General features: G+C 36.9%; 1 protein-coding gene across 3 annotated transcripts in view; it reads right to left on the minus strand.

Annotated features, from left to right (window-relative positions):
• pbx3b (pre-B-cell leukemia homeobox 3b) overlaps positions 1-22,125 on the minus strand; it is a 244,833-nt gene that overhangs the window by 53,639 nt on the left and 169,069 nt on the right. For all 3 annotated transcript variants that reach the window (XM_069888197.1, XM_069888201.1, XM_069888200.1), the window contains one exon: positions 336-580. In XM_069888197.1, coding sequence (XP_069744298.1) covers positions 336-580 — 245 coding nt within the window. The remainder of the gene's footprint in view (positions 1-335; positions 581-22,125) is intronic.

A 22,125-nucleotide genomic window follows, 5' to 3' on the forward strand; every position in this document is an offset into this window, starting at 1 on the left:
TTGCAGATAGTTGTGTACACCAGGGGTTCTTGGCAAAAATCAGCGACACAGGTTTCATTTCTTTGTTCGGAAGTTGGCAAAAGAAAACTGCAGTTGTGGACAATTGGTCCAGGCAAACACTGTTCCATTTTGTTCAAGTTCAAAATAAGTTAGATAATTAAACTGTACACTGCTTTATGGACTTCAGCCGGATTCAGAGGTGGTCCATTTCTGACTGCCTAATGCAATCAAGATATAATCCACGCAAAGCTGTAAAGAGTGTGTTCAACATTATCAATGTTTAAGTTGTCCTATTTCGGTGTCATTATTAAAACTAATTTCATTGATGTCCCTACCTGTTCATACTTTTCAAGCTCTGTGTGGTAGATCTGTCTGATCTGTGATAGTTTGGCTCTGTAATCTGAGTGCTCCGCAGTGTTATCTGATCCTGATCCCCCTGAAGCTGCTGCCGCCGCCGCCGCTGCTGCCGCCCCTCCACCTTTCTCCGGCCCAGAAACTCCTTCCGCCAGCAACATGTTGTCAAGTCTCATTAGCTGGGGATCTGGTGGTTCTTCCTCCTGTGCGCCTCGGATACTGAGACCTGCAGAAAGGAATTAAGGCAACATGATTTTTAACAATGGTAATATAGGAATGATAACCAGTGTCTAACTAAATTACTTTAAAACCAGCAGTGAAACAAGTGCTCATTGATGGGCCTCAAAGAAATGCAGAACCAGAGGAACCATGTGTCAGAACCAATATTTTTGCTTCTGCTTATTTTGTTTCCACACAATCTATACGAAATTAATCTTAAATGACAATAACATTGAAATACAAGCACTACCATTGTGGCAAAGCTAGACTAACCATATACTAGAAAGCATGCAAGAGAAAAAAATCTGCTCCAGGGTATACAAAATAAAAGCATGGCATTAAAATAGCAACCTTTAACCAAATACATCCATACATGGTCACTAGATCTGAATGCATTTGAGAAGTGGATGGCAGTTCTACTTACAATTGATTACATTTTTCCAATATTGTCATATCCGTCAATATTCTCACATGCATTGATACTAATAACCAAGGATGAATTTCATTCCTACTGCGATATATTTATAGCTACATTGGTTTGAGGTAAACATTTTTATAAAATACATCCAATAGGCTATACTGGATGCATAGTTAAACATTGATGACATGTTTATTCCTTTATCATTGGAGATTAACAAAAAGATGCACTGAGAGATACAAGCACATTTCACTGGGTATCATAACCAAAAAATTAAAGATCAAAATATCAAATACAACCAAAATTAGATTATAAGATCACTACTGCAGAATATCAACAGCTGTAAAATGTCATACTGCCTTTCACCTGGATATTCAATTTTGCAAATACCAACATTTAAAGGAACAAAGCCAATGACATAAAGGTCCTAAATTTGAAGGATTTTGTTATGTATATATGATAATAAGAGGCAATGTAACTGTCAAAATCTTTTCCCCATGGTAGTTGTATCAAAAACACGAGGCCATATGTTTAAAATGAAAGGAAGGGACCTTAAAGGGGATCTGAGGGTTTTTTTTTTACACAAAGAGAGATTGATATCTGGAACAGGCTGCCAGAGATGGGTAAAAATACAATTACTATGTTTAAGAGGCATTTAGCCATACAGTACACTGAAAAAGGACAAGATATAAAAATATGGTACTAAAGCAGGCAAAACTTAGATGGGCAGAGAGGCCAACGTGGATCTAGTTAGCCAAAGGGCCAGTTTCTGTGCTATCCAACTCAATGACTCATCTAATTAACATATATGTGCACTGTTTAAATTCACACTGCATCATATATCTTTATTTTGCTGTGCAAAATACAAAGTAACCATTGTCAATCAATTGTTGAAGCTGAAATTGTACACTCATTTTTATATGCCTGTACTCTGGCCAAAATAGAAATACTGAAACATTGTTCAACAGTGCACTTGCTTTCCTAATGATACTGGGTTTTGCTCATCTCTCAGTATATCCTAATTAGTAGTCTTTCAGTATGGAGCACACCTGCCCTTTTAGATAATGAGAATGTGCATCTGTGTAGAACACTGCATTCAAAGGCCAATAAATAAATTAAAGGTCAAAAATATCACAAAGCATTCTCTAAAAAAACTCATCCTTTTCTATTCAAAACACTGAAACCACCAAATTCCATCAAATTATGTGGTTACAACAACATTCACTCCTAATAACCTGATGACAATTCAGAGATTTTCAACAGCTCATTAACAACACATTAATACTTAGTAGATTGAGTTTATAAAAAGTTAAGACTGACCAGTTATGCTCCCCTGCAAAACTGAAACAAACTTCTGTGCTTTAAGATCTTGATAATATCTTATTATCAGGAAAAAATACACATTTGAAATAAGATTTTCTTGCCATTAAAATATTTTTCCTGGGTAATTCCAGAGACTAAATTCACAATAAAACCGCCACTGTTTTTTTGGATATGTTTCAGCCTGACCATGTAAATCCTATAAAATGAGCTTGACTGCCAGACTTAATGAATAGCTATGTTCCAAAGATTTATCCAAATTCTTTGTTCAGATATTTACTTTATCCCACAGTACACTTCCAGAATTTTATGTCCATATTTCAGATTGTCAATTATTGTTAACAACTTTTTAAGCATGTCCCTCAAACCTTTCCTCTCGCACTCACCTGGAAACATTATTTAATCTAAAATTACAATAAGCAACCATGCAGGGGCCAAAATTTTGAGTGGTTTTTATTACATCCCTGGCCAATGGCATAGCTTGCAGATAATAATAATGGAAGGTAAACCCAAAGGGTTTCTACAAGTATATTAAAAGGATAGTAAGGGACTAAATTGGTCCTCTAGAGGATCAGAGTGGTCAATTTTATGTGTGGAGCCTCAAAACAGTTTTTTTTTCTTATCAGTATTTACTCAGGAAATTGGCATTGTGGAAGGGAAACAAACAGAAGGGTCATGGAACACATGGAGATTAAAGAGGTGGAAGTGCTTGCTGCCTTACAGTGAATAAAGGTAGATAAATCCCTTGGACCAGATATGATATTCCCTCGGACATTGAGGAAGACTAGTGTCGAAATTGCAGGGGCCCTGGCAGATATATTAAAAATGCCCTTAGCCACGAGTGAGGTGCCAGAGGATTGGAGGGCAGCTCATGTCGTCCCTTTGTTTAAAAAAGGCTCCAAAAATAAACCTGGAAATTATAGGCCTGTAAGCCTGATATCAGTAGTAGGTAAGTTATTGGAAGGAGTTCTCAGAGATAGGATATATAGGTATTTGGACAGCCAGCATATCTTTGTGCATGGTAGGTTATGTTTAATGAATCTTGTAGTTTTTCCAGGAGGTTACCAAGAAGGTAGATGAAGGAAAGGCTGTGGATGTTGTCTATATGGTCTTTAGTAAAGCCTTTGACAAGGTCCCACGTGGGAGATTAGTTCAGAAGGTTAAGACGCTAGGTATCCATGAAGAGGTTGTAAACTGGATTCGAAATTGGCTGTGTGGGAGAAAACAGAGAGTGGTAATGGATGGTTGCTTCTCAGATTAGAGGCCTGTGACTAGTGGTGTGCCTCAGGGATCTGTATTGGGACCATTGTTGTTTGTTGTCTATATCAATGATCTGGATCACAATGTGGGAAATTGGATCAGCAAATTTGCAGATGACTCAAAGCTAGGAGGCATTGTGGACAGCGAGGAAGATTTTCAAAGCTTGCAGAGGGATCTGGACCAACTGGGAAAATGGGCCAAAAAATGTCAGATGGGGTTTAATGCAGAGAAGTGCAATGTGATACATTTTGGAAGGGAAAACCAAAGTAGGACATATACAGTTAATGGTAGGGCTCAGAGGAGCAAAGAGATCTGAGCATACAGATACATTGTTCCCTGAAAGAGGCATCGCAGGTGGACAGAATTGTAGAGAAAGTTTTTGGCATCTAAGCCTTTATAAATCAAAGTATTGAGTGTAGGAGTTGGGATGCTATGTTGAAGCTGTTTAAGCCATTGGTAAGGCTAAATTTGAAATATTGTGTGCAGTTCTGGTCATCTAACTACAGGAAGGATATCAGTAAGATTGAAAGAGTGCAAAGAAAATTTACTAGGATGTTGCCAGGTCTTCAGGAATTGAGTTACAGGGAATGGTTAAACAGGTAAGAACTTTATTCCTTGAAGCAAAGAAGAATGAGGGGAGATTTAATAGAGACTTACAAGATTAAGAGAGGTATAGACAAAGTGGATGCGAGTAGGCTTTTTCCACTTAGAATGGGGGAAGATAAATATGAGAGGTCATAGTTTTAAGATGAAAGGGGAAAGGTTTAGGGGGAACATTAGGGGAAAGTTCTTCACTCAGTGAGTGGTGGGAGTGTGGAATGAGCTGCCATTTGATGTGGTGAATGGGGGCTCGATCTTGAGTTTAAAGAATAGACTGGATAGCTACATGGGTGGGAGAGGTCTAGAGGGTTATGGAATGGGAACAGGTCAGCGGGACTAGTGAAATGGTGGTCAGCACAGATTGGAAGGGCCAAATAGCTAGTTTTCTATGTTGTAGCATTCCATGGTTCTATTTTCTTCTTTGGCTTGGCTTCACGGACGAAGATTTATGGAGGGGTAATATCCATGTCAGCTGCAGGCTTGTTTGTGGCTGACAAGTCCGATGCGGGACAGGCAGACATGGTTGCAGCGGTTGCAAGGGAAAATTGGTTGGTTGGGGTTGGGTGTTGGGTTTTTCCTCCTTTGTCTTTTGACAGTGAGGTGGGCTCTGCGGTCTTCTTCAAAGGAGGTTGCTGCCCGCAGAACTGTGAGGCGCCAAGATGCATGGTTTGAGGCGATATCAGCCCACTGGTGATGGTCAATGTGGCAGGCACCAAGAGCTTTCTTTAGGCAGTCCTTGTACCTCCTCTTTGGTGCACCTCTGTCTCGGTGGCCAGTGGAGAGCTCGCCATATAACACGATCTTGGGAAGGCGATGGTCCTCCATTCTGGAGACGTGACCTACCCAGCGCAGTTGGATCTTCAGCAGCGTGGATTCGATGCTGTCGGCCTCTCCCATCTCGAGTACTTCGATGTTGGAGATGAAGTCGCTCCAATGAATGTTGAGGATGAAGCGGAGACAACGCTAGTGGAAGCGTTCTAGGAGCCATAGGTGATGCCAGTAAAGGACCCATGATTCGGAGCCGAACAGGAGTGTGGGTATGACAACGGCTTTGTATACGCTAATCTTTGTGAGGTTTTTCAGTTGGTTGTTTTTCCAGACTCTTTTGTGTAGTCTTCCAAAGGTGCTATTTGCCTTGGCGAGTCTGTTGTCTATCTCGTTGTCAATCTTTGCATCCGATGAAATGGTGCAGCCGAGATAGGTAAACTGGTTGACCGTTTTGAGTTTTGTGTGCCCGATGGAGATGTGGGGGGTGCTTGTAGTCATGGTGGGGAGCTGGCTGATGGAGGACCTCAGTTTTCTTCAGGCTGACTTCCAGGCCAAACATTTTGGCAGTTTCCGCAAAACAGGACGTCAAGCGCTGAAGAGCTAGCTATAAGGAGAAGACAATACACCATACAAGGCCATACAATTACTTGGTTGACCATTTTCCAATCGATTTCACCCCCTGCAGCAAATTCTTTAGTTGAAACCTATCAGTCTGTAAAGTGCAAAACTTATTTTATCCAAAACTTTGTGCTTAGCTACAGACTTCAAATTCTTTGGTGGGTTTAAAATGACTTTGAGCACACAAAAGGATGGTGCTCCAAATTACAAATTGCAATGTAATTTGCAACATATGAAATCATATTCTAAAGAAAACTGATGCAACATTTCTGTCTCAAACAAGACAGTGTTGGCAAAGGCCACTCAAATATGCTAATCAAGTACTTTCTCAATACTTTTCAAGAACCAGAAGAGTGGGAATATCATTCTAAGACCCTTGCCTATTTGATAAATATAATTTTTGAAAATTGATAACCAGAATTTTTTCTTTCCAAATATTTTAATTAAATTTTACATTTTACATAAGTAAGCAGATATATACAGAAAATTTGTAAAATACACAACAAAGATGTCAAATATAAAGAAATCAACAGTTATATTACTTATAGAGTACATCCATAAAGTAAAACATTTTACAATTTTATCCTGAATATTACATTTCCATTTTCTCCCCATCTCTTGAGCCCATTACAAAATCGAAGTTTTATAATTGAAGTATGCCTTATGTCTGGAGTAACATAATAAAGTGTTGGAAGATAGATTTTATAATAAAAATTAGTGCTTAAAATAGCTCAGGAAAGGTCCCCATAGGTTTTGAAACCCTATGTCTAAGATACTAACAGAATAACGGATTTTTTCTTAATTTAAACAGGACATAATATCCCTCAGCCATTGAGCATGAGTGGGCAGGACAGCATTCCACCATTTTAGTAATATTGGCACATCTGGAAAAAAGAGGCACAAAAGACAGAACCTGAGATTTAATTGGGATCAAACGGATGTCATCCTCTCCAGTGATACCAAAGAGGGCAACCAGAGGGTGAGGTTCAAGGTTTAAATTAAGAATAGGGTTTGGAAAACATCCCTCCGATATTTTTCAAGGCTAGGGCACATCCAAAACATATGAATAAGAGAGGCCTCATCTCTCTTACATTTATCACAATGAGGATTTACATCTGGATAAATATAAGATCATTTACCTTTGGACATATGAGCCCTATGCATAACTTTAAATTGCAACAAACAATGATGGGCACAAAGGGATGTGGAATTAACCAATTTAAGGATTAAATCCCAAATCTCATCTGACAATGAAAGGCTTAAATCCTGTTCTCATGAAGATTTAATTTTATCAAGAGGGGCAGATCTTAAACTTCCCATCTTATCATAAATAACAGATATTAAACCTTTAAGAGTGGGTTGCAAATTTTAAAAACACATCAACAATGTTCATATCTGAGAGTGGATAAAATGTCTGATTTGCACGTATCTAAAAAATGGGTATTAGTAGATTGAACTTTTCAGAAAGTTGTTCAAATGTTGCAAAGCAATTATCAATGAAAAGATCTTTAAAACATTTAATACCCAGTCTATACCATTTTTGTAATTATTTTTCATTTGCATCAATATATACATATAATTCTTCATCATATAAGATAATTAAAAGATACAAAATTATATATGTTTTCTTTTTATTCCCCCCTCCCTCTCCCTCCCTAAAATAAAAATAAAGAGAGAAAAAAAAAACACTTGAATGTACTCCTAACACATCATTCTATCTTGTACATATTAATTGGGAGGAGTGGGTGTTATAGACGATGTGGATGAACTCTTACTGATGAAATCCTTATATGGTTTCCAAATCATACAAACATTCTCAGGTTGATTCCTTAAATTATAAGTAATCTTTTCCAATAGAATACAATTTTCAATTTCCGGGTGCCATCTATCCAACCTTATAAAATTATCTGACTTCCATGTTACTGCCATACATTTCCATGCCATCTTTACTGCTACACTCAAAATTTTTCATTGGTATTTGTCTAACTTCAATTTAGTATTAGTGTCATATAAATCACCAAGAAAAAATATTCTGGGATCTTTTGATATCTGTATCTTCGTAATTTGTCCTAATAATATATTCAAGTCTTCCCAAAATTTTCCCACTTTTTCACAAGACCAAACTGCATGTAATAAGGTTCCTGTTTCTTTGTTACATCTGAAACATTTGTCAGAACAATTTGAATTCAGTCCAAGAAAATTATATGGAGTATAGTATAATTGGTGTAAAAATTATACTGTACCATTTGATATCTAACATTAATTGTATTGGTTACACTCTCCTGGCACAATCTTGACCAGGCCTCATCATAAATTTGTATATTTAAATCTTTTTTCCTTGTTTTTGACTTGTATAGTTCCTTTTTCTGCATTGTCTTGTAAATGTATATACATATTAGTAATAAATTTCTCAATATATGTATAGATTATTAAATATTCAAATGGGCTCTGTTCCAGAAGTCTAAAATTTGCACCTAATTTTTTTTCTAAATATGATTTAAGATGATAGTATGAAAAAATAGCATTATTTGGCATATTGTATTTCTCTTTCATTTGTTCAAAAATCAAGAAAAAAACCTAAGAAACAATCTTTTATCCTCTTTATCCCATTATTCCGCCCGCTATCAAAGAAAGGATTATTTAAAGTAAAAGGAATAAGTGGATTCTGCTTTAACATCATCTTAGCTATTTGGTAGTTCTTAATTCCTCTTTCTATATGAATTGCATTCCACACCTTGAATAAATGTTTTAAAATTGGTACTCCTTTCATAAGTTATTCAAAAAATGTTCTGGATTAGTTTCTCCTATGTTATTCATTTCAATCTATACCCAAGCTATCTTCTCCCCAATTTGATAACAGAAGGATAGAAATCTTAATTGAGCTGCTTTATAATAATTTTTAAAATTTGGCAACCGTAATCCTCCCTCATCAAATTTCCAAGTTAGTTTTTCCAAAGTTATCCATGGCATTTTATCATGCCAAGTAAATTTTCTTACACTTTTATTTAATTCTTGAAAAAACTTCATTGGTGTAAGAACGGGTGATGACTGAAATAAATATTGTGACCTTGGAAAAATATTCATCTTTATACAATTTACCCTTCCAATTGAATTTATTGGTAAATATTTCCATCTCTTTAAATCTTCATTAATTTTTTTGTAATGGTAGGTCATTCTATTTAAATACATCATTTAAATGTCTATCAATATTAATTCCTAAATATTTAATAATAGCTAATAATTTGGATATTTCGATAATCTGTATTTAATAATGATATCATCTATATTGGTCTATAAAAGGATGGTAATAAAGGATCTTTCCCTTTTTTTGAATAACAGTTATTAATGCTGTTTAAAAGATTCTGTTAAATCGTTAGAATCTCTGATTTGATCCAAAAGTCCATAAAAAAGGAATTAACAACTCCTTAAATTCCTTTTAAAACTCTGGAGAGAAACTGTCCTCTCCTGTTGCCTTATTATTTGGCAAAGGCATCAAGATATCATATACCTCAACATCCATAAAGGAATTGGATAATTCTATTTTTTCATCGACATTTAATTAAGGCAATGCAACTTGTGATAAATATTCATCTTTTTGTTCCTTGAACTTTAAATATTCAAACTGATATCATTGTTTATAAAAATTCCTAAAATCATAATTAATGTCTTGCATTTTATATGTAATTTGCCCAGTTTCTCTTTTTGTTGCTATTATTATTTTTGATAATTGCTCTGCTTTGAGTTGCCATGCTAAATCTTTATGGACTCTAACACCTAATTCATAACATTTCTGTTGTGTGCGCAGTACATCTCTTTCTACTTTATGATTGCATTGTTACAAGTTTAAATTTTTTTGATTCCAATAATCTTCATTTCTCTTCATTTTTATGAACATGTAATTCCTTTTCTAAATACATCTTTGTCTAATTGATCTACTTCTTTCATATATTCCTTCTTTATTTTAGATGTGTAACTTATTTGTCCTCTTAAACAGACTTTCATAGAGTCCCATATAATAAATTTATTTGCCACTGAGTTTTCATTAATTTCTAGAAAAAACTTTATCTGTTGTCTCATAAATTCACAAAAATCCCCCCTCTTTAAAAGTACTGAATTAAATCTCCATCTATAACCTATATTTTGTTCTTCCAACACAATTGACATCACTAAAGGTGAATGATCCAATAATATTCTTGCTTGATATTCAATCTTCTGATCTCTAGCTTGTAATTGTGTAGAGACTAAAAACATCAATACATGAATATGTATGTCTAAAAGAATAAAATAGTCCCTATTATTTGGAAGAATTTTCCTCCAACTATCAACAAGTCTCATCTCATTCATTAAGTCTGTCACGATTTTAGCTACTTTATCTAGTTTTGAATTGAAAGTAAAATTAAAATATCCACCCATTATTATTTTCCCCTGTGCACTTGATAATTGTTTATAAATATCTTGTGTAAATTTCCCATCATCTACATTTGGTGCATATATATTCATTAAAGTCCAATTAATGAATAAATATAACAATTAATCATTACATATCTCCCTGCTTTATCTATAGTTGTATCCAATATTTTAATTGTTAATTTTTTATTTATTAATATAGCTACTCCTTTGGCCTTGGAATTAAATGAAGAAGCCAATACTGATCCAACCCAATCCCTTTTTAACTTCCCCTGTTCCATTTCAGTCAAATGAGTTTCCTGCAAAAAAGCTATATCTACTTTAATCTTTTTCATATAATTTTTTTTTATTTTATTGTATTCTGAATTCCACCAATATTAATACCAGTACTAATAAAATTCAAATTTCCTGCCATTAAGTACCAATATTAAATATTCTGTCCATCGAATGTCCCTTTCCCACTCCTCTCACTTCCACTAAAATAACAGCATAGATCTTAGTCAATCCAGGTGTAAAATAAGAAAAGATAGAAATAAGAACTAAAGAAGAACCACCCCCCAGAGGAGCCAGATGTTGTGACGTCTCTGTTCCCCTGATCGATTCGGGATGTGATCCAAATCACATTCATGCACATGACTTTGCAGTGGTTAGGCTTATGGCCCCCCACTAACTCACTCGATAAACCAAACAATCCCTTATTGTATTTTTTAAATCATAGATTCTAATTCTCTCGTAGATCTTTTAAAATATATGTAGATCACTTAAAGGTTAAACCCTCCTCCCCATTTAAACTCTCTCGAAATTCTTTTTTTTTCCCAGTTACAGCAAAACTTTCCATTTGATAATACATTCAAGTATCAGCATCCACCTGTCTTGCTCAGACTATACCATTCTTGAAATGCAGAATTGTGCAAGGAAGATTCAAAAGAATAGGGCTTAAAAGAGAAAAACCATAAAATCCAAAATATTTTCTGAACTGGGTCCATATCCATATGCTTAACAATTGGATTATCAATAGATTTATGTAAAGAAAGAGGTAAGGATCCAAGAAAAGCTGGAATGGAGAGATTTTTAACTGTACATAACTCCATTGCTACCCACAATGGACAGTCAAGTCATTTATGAAAGTGTATCCAAAATATAAGGTTTTGCATATTAGCTGACGTGGACATTACCCCTCCATAAATCTTCGTCCGTGAAGCCAAGCCAAAGAAAGAAAAAGAATAAAATCGGAAATTAGGCAGCGCCATACCTCCATTTCTTTTAGATTTCTGAAGGTGAACTCGACTTAATCGAGGTTGCATACTCTTCCACATGTACGATGATATAATAGAGTCTAATGAGTCAAAAAATGATATAGGAATAGAAGTTGGTATAGTCTTAAAAAGATTTAAAAGTTTAGGCAAAATATTCATTTTGACGGAGTAGTGTGGCCCACCAAAGATGTGGACAAGGGTGACCATTGTGTTAAACATTGTTTTACATGTTTCAACAGGGAAAGGAAATATTCTTTAAAAAGACAGTTATGCTTTCTTGTAACTATAACACCACAATAAGTAAATTCATCTTTTGAAACCTTAAAATGAAAGTTGATGCAATTGTATTCAAAGGAAACAGTTTGCTTTTATGCAAATTTAGTTTGTACACTGAAAACATACTAAATTGAGTAAGTAACAGCAACATAGAAGTTAGGGAGGTTTCAGAGCTTGATATAAAAAGTAAGTGATCATCTGCATAAAGGGTAACTTTATTTTTGCACTCCCTTCCTCCAAATCCCTAAGATGATGTCCTCACAGCTTCAAAATGCAATCGCTAATGGTCTATGGCCAAATCAAAAAAATGGACTTAGAAGACACCCTTGATGAATTCCGCGTTGAAGATTAAAAGGTTGACTGTTGAAAATGAGTGAGAATTGAAGTAGTAGGCCACAAGTACAGTAATCTTATCCATGCAATAAAATTTAAATTTTCTAAAATCATAAATAAATACCTCCACTCAACATGGTTAAATGATTTCTCCACATTTAAAGGACACACTCAGAAACCTCACCCAAAGGTGAGTATAAAACGTATTTTTAATAAAGCCGATTTAGTCACTGGATATAATTGATGGTAAAAATATTCTCCAATCTACAGGCCAAAACTTTAGCCAAAATTTTAACATCAACATTTAATTTTAAAAAGTTGGCCTGTAGAAGGAGCACTCTAACGGATCTTTACCTACTTTACAATAAGAGTAATACTAGCCTCATTAAATGATCCTGTAAGCTTACCTTTCTTAAATGAATCAGACAACACAAAACTTAAATAAGGTGAGAACAAAAAAGAAAATAATTTTAAAAATTCCACAGGAAACCCATCAAGACCTGGTGATTTTGCAGTCTGCATAGAAGAGATAGCCGTAGTTACCTCTACTTGTGATATAGATTCATCTAATCTCATTTTATTATCTGGAGAAAGTGTAGGAATATTTAAACAATTTTAAAAATTCTCCATTGAACTATTACCATTTTGAAATTTAGAAGTGTAAAGTCGAGAATAAAAATTCCTGAATGTGTCATTAATCTTGGGTGGATCTTAAGTAACATTACCATCCTTCATTTTCATTTTTGTAATTTGCCATCTTGCTTCAAATCCTCTCAACTGATTAGCTAACAACTGACCAGATTTGTCACCATGGCTATAAAGCAAACGCTTATTCTTCAAAAGTTGGCATTCAATTGTGTGTGTTGAAAGGAGATCAAATTTAGTTTGAAGTTCCACTCACTTTTTATATAGTTCTAGAGTGTATTGATGATCTATTCCTTTAATTTGATTAATAATTCCAAATGTTCTTTATTAGTCCCTCTTTTCATACTCATATTATAGGAGAGGATTTGCCCTCATGTTTCCAATGATGGGAAAATCCAGAACCCGGGGCCATGGTTTGAGGATAATAGGCAAACCATTTAGGACCGAGATGAGGAGGAATTTCTGTACCCAGAGGGTGGTGAATCTGTTGAATTCATTGCCACAGAGGGCAGTAGAGGCAGGTTCATTAAATATATTTAAGAGGGAATTAGATATATTTCTTCAGTATAAGGGTATTAAAGGTTACGGAGAGAAGGCGGGGACGGGGTACTGAACTTTAAGATCAGCCATGATCTCGTTGAATGGCGGAGCAGGCTCGAAGGGTCAAATGACCTACTCCTGCTCCTATCTTCTATGTTTCTATGTCTTTCAATGTATCCCAGACTGGAGGTTTCTGAAAAAAGTATTTGCACTAAAGAACAAGGCTCTCTGCTCCTCCACAAATTTCACAAAATCACTATCAGACAGTAAAGTCAAATTGAAATGCCAGGGTCTATTTATTTTAGGAAGGTCAGAAAGGGTCATAGATAGTTCAATAGAGGCATGATCAGAGATCAATATTGTTACGAGCCCAGAGGACCCCAAAACCCAGCAGCAATAGATATTCACCAAGACAAATGTTTATTTAAACAAAAGTTGCTTTTAATTATCTTTAAACATGAAAATAGAATCAAACTTTAACTTATTGCAATAGACTTACTTAACCTAACTTAACCCTCTTCTAATTCTAAGCGCACGTATATGTAATGTGTATGTAAGTTCAGAAAGGTTCTTTGGTTCACAGTCCAATCTCACCTCTCATTCCTCCAAGTTCACTGGTTTCAGGCAATTCTTATACTGTGCACAGAATTTAACATTTATGAAGTTCACCAGGCGTTGGTGCTTGAAAGGTAAATGGTTACTGCTCAGGAAGGTTCTTGTCAGTTTTCAGAGAGAGATTTGTCATTCCAGGCCATCCACAACTGATGTACTTCCATCAGTCACTTCAGAGTCTTGCTGACGAAACTTGCCCCTTCAGGAATGTCCACTTCAGGTCACCACAGAGTTCCTTTTTTGTTTTGCTTATTCCAAGTGAAACATTAGGCAGCCAATCCTCTCCTCTTGCACCAGGCCATTTTTCAAAATGGGGCATTCCACAAGCTTGAGTTTGTCCTGTTCCAGACCCAGCTGCTGTCTGCTGGCTGTAACACTGCAGAACTGATCTCTCTGTATGTGTCTCTCTCTGTGACTCTCTGAGAGAAAACTTGTTTGACTCTCTCTGCTTGCAAAACCACATGACCTTCTTAGAACAGCAAGTTCTCCTTCAGAATGTCTGTGGCTCTGACAAGATCTTTCATCTGTTGCCTTTTGTAAACAACAATCCATTAGTGAAGTCTCTTGAGCACTCTTCAAAGCTACTGTAAAAGTTCTGAGCTGATATGTCCAGCATTAGCAGAGCTCCAGTATTTTAAATAAGATCTGTTTTAAAGTGTTTGTATGTGACCTACTCTAACAAACCTTTCCTAATTTATCTCCCAAAAACATATCTATATACTCTATATATTCTGTCACAATATACTCTTGTAATCACAAGAGCAAGTCAATGGGATTAATTGATTATCAACAAATGAAGCCGCTGTTTACATCCGGTACCGCACGGATGGCAGTCTCTTCAATCTGAGGCGCCTGCAAGCTCACACCAAGACACAAGAGAAACTTGTCCGTGAACTACTCTTTGCAGATGATGCCGCTTTAGTTGCCCATTCAGAGCCAGCTCTTCAGCGCTTGACGTCCTGCTTTGCGGAAACTGCCAAAATGTTTGGCCTGGAAGTCAGCCTGAAGAAAACTGAGGTCCTCCATCAGCCAGCTCCCCACCATGACTACCAGCCCCCCCACATCTCCATCGGGCACACAAAACTCAAAACGGTCAACCAGTTTACCTATCTCGGCTGCACCATTTCATCAGATGCAAGGATCGACAATGAGATAGACAACAGACTCGCCAAGGCAAATAGCGCCTTTGGAAGACTACACAAAAGAGTCTGGAAAAACAACCAACTGAAAAACCTCACAAAGATAAGCGTATACAGAGCCGTTGTCATACCCACACTCCTGTTCGGCTCCGAATCATGGGTCCTCTACCGGCACCACCTACGGCTCCTAGAACGCTTCCACCAGCGTTGTCTCCGCTCCATCCTCAACATCCATTGGAGCGCTTACACCCCTAACGTCGAAGTACTCGAGATGGCAGAGGTCGACAGCATCGAGTCCACGCTGCTGAAGATCCAGCTGCGCTGGATGGGTCACGTCTCCAGAATGGAGGACCATCGCCTTCCCAAGATCGTATTATATGGCGAGCTCTCCACTGGCCACCGTTACAGAGGTGCACCAAAGAAAAGGTACAAGGACTGCCTAAAGAAATCTCTTGGTGCCTGCCACATTGACCACCGCCAGTGGGCTGATAACGCCTCAAACCGTGCATCTTGGCGCCTCACAGTTTGGTGGGCAGCAACCTCCTTTGAAGAAGACCGCAGAGCCCACCTCACTGACAAAAGGCAAAGGAGGAAAAACCCAACACCCAACCCCAACCAACCAATTTTCCCTTGCAACCGCTGCAATCGTGTCTGCCTGTCCCGCATCGGACTTGTCAGCCACAAACGAGCCTGCAGCTGACGTGGACTTTTTACCCCCTCCATAAATCTTCGTCCGCGAAGCCAAGCCAAAGAAAGAAAAGAATAAGAAAATAATCAATCCTAGAAAAATTATCATGAACATGTGAAAGGAAGGAATACTCTCTCCAATTTGGATAAAGAAAACACCATACATCAGAAATATCATAATCTGATAGGAAGGAATTAATAAATGAGGCGTGCTTACTTACTATTGCAGTTTGTGAGAAGATCTATCCGACACAAGATCAAACCAACAACTGAAATCTCCACCAAGCATAAGAAAGTGCAAGTCCAGATCAGGTAAGGAAGAAAAAAAAGTTCAGAAAACCCCACATCATCCACAATTAGGGGCATAAACATTAGCAAGAAAAGAACCACCAATTCATTATACAATTTCCCTGAAACTATAACATAATGACCATTAGTATCTGAGATTTCATTGTGATGAACAAAAAGAATATTTTGGTTAATAAGAATTGAGGCCCCCCCCCCCTCCAGCTTTTGTCTGAAAAGTGGAATGAAAATGCTGGCTCCTCCACTGTACCATGAACTATCAGAGCTACAAATATGTATTTCTTGTAAACAAAGCAATTGTTTAAGATGAGAAAGAATTTTCCTTCCCTTTAACATTCCAGCTAACAAAATTTAATAAGTTATCCATTGTCGGTGGTTAGAGATCTGAGTTGAAGATCAGACATGTTAACAGAACTCCAGATGTTGTCCTTTTATTTTAAATCAGCAGATATTAAAATAAAAACAAGGATTGCTGTTTACAAAAGGCAACAGATGAAAGATCTTGTCAGAGCCACAGACATTCTGAAGGAGAACTTGTTCTAAGAAGGTCATGTGGTTTTGCAAATAAGGACAAAGCTTATGTAGTCTCCTAACATAATACCAACCTTGAAAAGACCTCTCCCACCCAAAAACCAGACAGCTGCCAAAGACCACAGCAGCCAGATCAAATTAAACATTTCTCACACAGGAAAACTTTCCTGTCCTACATAATAACATTTTGGCTCCAATATTGTTATTAAAACAACCTCTATACCCTGCTAGCAATATACAAGTTGGATAGGAAATACAACCATCATATTTAAAAAAAACTGCAGTACCATTCTGATTATCCAAAATGGTCAGAACTTTTTTTTCCCCCAGATAATGTCATATTTTAAAAACAGTCCAGTAACAGCAAACAAAACAACAGTGTTTAAAAACAAGGGAAAGTTTTTTAAGCATTAAAATAATGTTTAATTCTCACCAAAGAAATGCTGGCCACCGCTGATCACCGACATCTCCCAACTGAGGCCCTGTCCTGCCCAAGGTCCCTGCTGCTGCTGGGAGCTCAATGACCCCTCTGCAGCCAGGAAATCAACGTCCCCGCTGCTGCAGGGAACCCGATATCCCCACTCCTGCCTGGAGGCCAACACTCCCGCTCTTGCCGGGAGGTTGCTCTCCTTGAGAATCCCGAGACAAGGTATCTTCAGACCACTTGTAGCTGAGAGACAGTGGCATGCAGTTTGAGAGGGAGAGGTGGAGATAAAAGTCAACAGGGGAAGGTAAAAAAGAAATGATAAGAGAGAGGGGAGGAAGTTACCTAAAACGAAGACAATTGTCGGTTTAATTTCATGTTGGGTGAATTTTGTTCAGTTCGGCTCTGAAAATTTTTTGGATAAATGAGGATTTTGGAGAATCTGATTTCAGACAATTGGAGTTGTATTGTACTTTTAGAATTTCTTATTCATTTCTAAAATGTATATTACAAAGTAGAAATATAAACTGCTATAAAAAAACTGTGTAAACAGTGTTTTTCCCACAAAGATTGAATAAATCCCAGAATTTAAAGGAAAAAAAACACTTCACAGAACAACAGCCCAAATGAGTAAGTTACTCCATGGAAGTGTTAACAGAACAGAGAGAACAAAACATCCTCGCCATTAAATAATGTATGCCGGAAGTTATAAAGCTTCAAAATAATAATAGTCAAATAGCCTCAGTCACGAAGCAGATATATATAATGGGCACAATGTGGAAGAGAGACCATCTACATAATTCCAGGCCTCCATAACTGAACATAATCACTTCTTGTGTCCGCTGAAGAGTGTGATATGGAGCCATACAGGATACAGCAAGGAGGGCTTATATCTTCAGTTTTATAATTCTGACATTACTTCCATGTACTTAGCTCACTGATTCATAACTTCGGGAGAATAATCTTCCACCACTCGAATCCGTTGACCACAATATTCCGTTTCCCTCTCCGCCTGGCCTCTCTGATCAGAATGTCCTTTATCTGATAACAATGTAGATGAATGATCAAGCGCGGTCTCTGTCCCGAAGCTGGTTTAGGTACTACAGAGCAGTGAGTTCAATTGATTTCCGGCAGGGATGGGAGTGTCTCCTTCCCAAAAACCTCATAATAAATCAGAGAAGAATTTTGTAGGCTTCCCTTCTTCTGTAGATTCTGCCAAGCCCAAGATACACAGATTCTGTCGTCTGCTCCAGCTCTCCAGATCAACAACTTTAGACTTTAACTTCAAGTTACTTTCACATAAGCTGAAGCACACATCTTCTAATTCAGTAATACATTGGCTTAGCGTGTTCCAGAGATGATAAACACTGCCCTTGCTCCTTCACTAATGACCAGATTTCATCGATTTTGACTTCTAACAGGCAAAAAGAAGCTTTGAAGTCACCAGTGTGTCAATCCAGTAGGGTAGAAATAGTCTCTATTGTTAGGCTAGCAGTTGCTTCCTCTTTTATTTCCCTGGACTTCCCACTTCTTGAAGTTATTTTGAGGTTAACAAGAGTAAAAAAAGTTAAAGCTGCAAAATATCTAACACTTTGGTTGAAAAATAGAAGAGTAAAAAGTGAAAAAGATAAAAAGTAGACAGGATCACATGATATTTGCATCTACACCATATCTCAGCTGGGCGGAAGTCAATACTTTAAAAAATAGTTTATTTCCTTCTAACATTAATGAAAAGTTTTTCCCCTAGTATTCAATTATTTTCTTCTAAAGGCATGTTTTTAAGAACAATACATTCCATGCAAATCTGATCTGAACAGCTTTGAAAAGCTGTCTTCGGTAGGCCCAGGTGCTGCCGTCCTGTCCAAATCATTGATGAAACAGATGTGCATTGACAGCACTGTTAGCTGAACATATACTGTGTGAGCCTGAGAGCTAATGTCACTTTCACTCTTGCATAAAGCATTGGTGTGGTACTGTATGTGCATGCTTCTCATGTCAGGTTTATTAAGCATAACACATTCTGAAGCACTATGCATTCCACTTTCCAGGCTAACCCAGTTGTCACTTTCACTTGTCTTGTTCTGTATAGAGGAAAAATGCAACACTGGGAATTTACAAGACTTTTCTGTTAAATAGCCATAAATCACAGGTTTCATTCAAACCGAATAATTACTGGCCATAAAGAGCTACTTGTCTCTTACCATATATTACAGTCAAGTTCCTGTGAGCAATAATGCATCCGTTCATAGAAAAGAAAAACAGAGCTAGACATTAAGAAATGACATCTAATTCTGTTACAGAGGACAATGTGTAGAGTGTAGATGACATTTTTATCATACATGTCTATTTCCATTTGGAAAATAAACAGAATAAAAATGATTACCCAACTGCCCAAACTCCAGCTTCCAAGAGACATCCTCTGAGGTCTCCAGATGCCAGTTTTATAATGTTTCATTAAATGTGTGGGCTTGAAAGCAGAGGAGTTCTGCCTTGTGGAATAAACAAAGAAAATAAACTTGAAATACTATGTATTAACCACTTATAAATTCTGAAATATATTATATCCAATTTGGTAAAAATATGAAATCTAAGGCCTGGGTGGGATGCCAAGTTCTTTTCATCTTGTGTATTTAATTTCTTTATATTCTAAGTCAGGTTGGAGAAGGACTGCAGGTCTGCTTGCTTTAAATCATCTTTTTCTGCCAGGCTTATGTAAAAATTAAAATTAAAACATTTTATTACTCAAAAACATGGTGCAGTCCACATTGGGGCTTACAATGTGGAAATAGGACATTTTTTTTAAATGAAAGGAAAAAACACTGAAAAACAATTTTTTCAAACAATTTTTTCCATCTCCCATCCTTGTGTTTCCTTTAGGCACAACTCCTTCATGATGACTGCCTTTATTACTGAACTTGCTTTTTACACAGTTTTTACAATACACAATGTAATTACTTTTTACTTTGGGCCTCATGATTCAGGTTCTGTCAATCTAGTAAGATGCCAACAAGTTTTACAGTAGAAACAGCACCACTGTAAAAGTCATGTAAGAAACTTAGCAGGAACACAATAAATTTGCCTATTACCTCCCTCTTTTCACAAAACCATTTTAAACAGGGGAGTACAGATTCTCCAGATAGCTATAACTTGGCTCGAGAGTCTAACAGAATCAAATTATTGTGTTCTAACACGCTGGTCTCAATCTTTTAGGTATGAGTTTATTGGATTCTAATCTGAAGCTTGATTACTTTTATTCAGATTGTAAAATAGCAAACTCAATAATCTAAAATCAAAAAGGAATGATGAATTAAAATTTTATGACACAGCTATCAAATCATAGAAATTTTAAAGCACAAGAAGTTGCCCCATTGTTTTGGAGACTAAAAAGATTTAAAAAGCATTCTCTTTAAATTTACAAGGAATTACTTGTTGCCATTTGCTCATTTCACTTTTAACGACTCAAAGGCATGGAAACTATTGAATGAAAATGTAATTGCATAACAATGTTTATTTTTGACAATACAGGTATTCCCTAACTTGTGACCAAAGCAACTTACACTCATCTGCACACACAACTGAATTTTTAAAAAAAATATATATATGTATAAGGAAAAATATAAAATTTACAGCTTATGTTGACAAACTATAACAGGGATACAGGGCTCGTCGGAGCCAAAATGTGCGAACTTACTTGGTTAGTTGGCGTCTCAGGATATCATAGGCTGGGTGTGGCCATCTTGTTTCCTGTGCGCATGCATGAATCTTCAGTCGGTGCATGTGCGGTGGATTCGCATATTGGAGGTTGGTTGACTCATGTGCAAGAGTTAAGGACGCAAATTCAATATTGTCAGGGCACTTAGCGCTCTTGCATGCACCAACCGAATTCCAATAGGCAAACCCACCGCGCATGTACCAACCAAAAACTCGCACATGCGCGCAGGAATCAAGATGGTCACACCGAGCCTAGGGATCCTGGGATGCTAATTAACAAAGTAAGTATGTACAATTTTGCTCTTACATGTCCTGTATCCCTGCTATGGTTTGTCAAATGCAAGATAAACAGCATAAATTCTATATTTTTTTTCTGTTGTAGTTTGTCAAATCCAGTTTACTACTTCACCATGAATACCTAGCGACTGAATCTTACAGAATAAACTCCCATACTTACTAAAGTCCATTAGACAACATCCACAGCCTTTCCTTCATCAATTTTCCTGGTAATCACTTCAAAAAACTTATTATATTGGTTAAACATGATCTACCATGCACAAACCCATGTTGTCTATCCCTAATCCGTTTCTGGCTATCCAAATACTTGTATATCTGATCTTTTAGAACACCTTCCAATAATTTACCTACTACTGATATCAGGCTCACTGGCCTATAATTTCAAGGGTTACTTTTGGAGCCTTTATTAAACAACAGAACAACATGAGCTACCCTCCAATCCTCTGGTACCACACCTGTGGGTTATGGACATTTTAAATATTTCTACCAAAGTCTCTGCAATTTCTACATTAGCCTCCCTTAAGATCCAAGGAAATATCTTGTTGGGCTCTGGTGATTTATCTACCCTTATTTGCTTCAGTCCAGCAAGCATTTCTTCCTCTTTCATCAACATAGGTTCTATGACCTCGCTGCTTCTTTTCCTTACTTTCCATGACTTTGTAGTTTCCTGAGTGAATAATGATGAAAAAAAAATTTAAGATCTCCCCCATCTCTTTTGGCTCCAGACAAAGCCGACCTCTCTGATATTCAAGGGGACCAATTTTGTCCCTTACTATCCTTTTTCTCTTAATATACCAGTAGAAACCCTTTGGATTTTCCTTCACATTGTCTGCCAAAGCAACCTCATGATCATTGTTATTGGATTTTATTCCAGTAAATAAAGATTTTCAAATGCTTGCAGGTATTCTCCAACTTACGACCATAATTGGGACCGAAGGATCGGTCTTAACTTGAAATGGACATTCGTCAGAATTTCTTCTGTGCGCGTGGAAGTCTTAAAGCAAACTTTTTAATCAAATTATTGGAAGGTGTTCTAAAAGATCAGATATACAAGTATTTGGACAGCCAGAAACTGATTAGGGATAGGCAACATGGCTTTGTGCATGGTAGATCATGTTTAACCAATCTAATAAAGTTTTTTGAAGTGATTACCAGGAAAATTGATGAAGGAAAGGCTGTGGATGTTGTCTAATGGACTTTAGTAAGTATGGGAGTTTATTCTGCAAGATTCAGTCGCTAGGTATTCATGGTGAAGTAGTAAACTGGATTTGACAATGGTTGGATGGGAGAAGCCAGAGACTAGTGGTGGATGATTGCTTCTCAGACTGGAGGCCTATGACTAGTGGTATGCCTCAGGGATCGATGCTGGAACCATTGTTGTTTGTTATCTATCTCATTGATCTT

Source organism: Narcine bancroftii, chromosome 1 (genome assembly GCF_036971445.1).
Source record: "Narcine bancroftii isolate sNarBan1 chromosome 1, sNarBan1.hap1, whole genome shotgun sequence".
NCBI lineage: Eukaryota > Metazoa > Chordata > Chondrichthyes > Torpediniformes > Narcinidae > Narcine > Narcine bancroftii.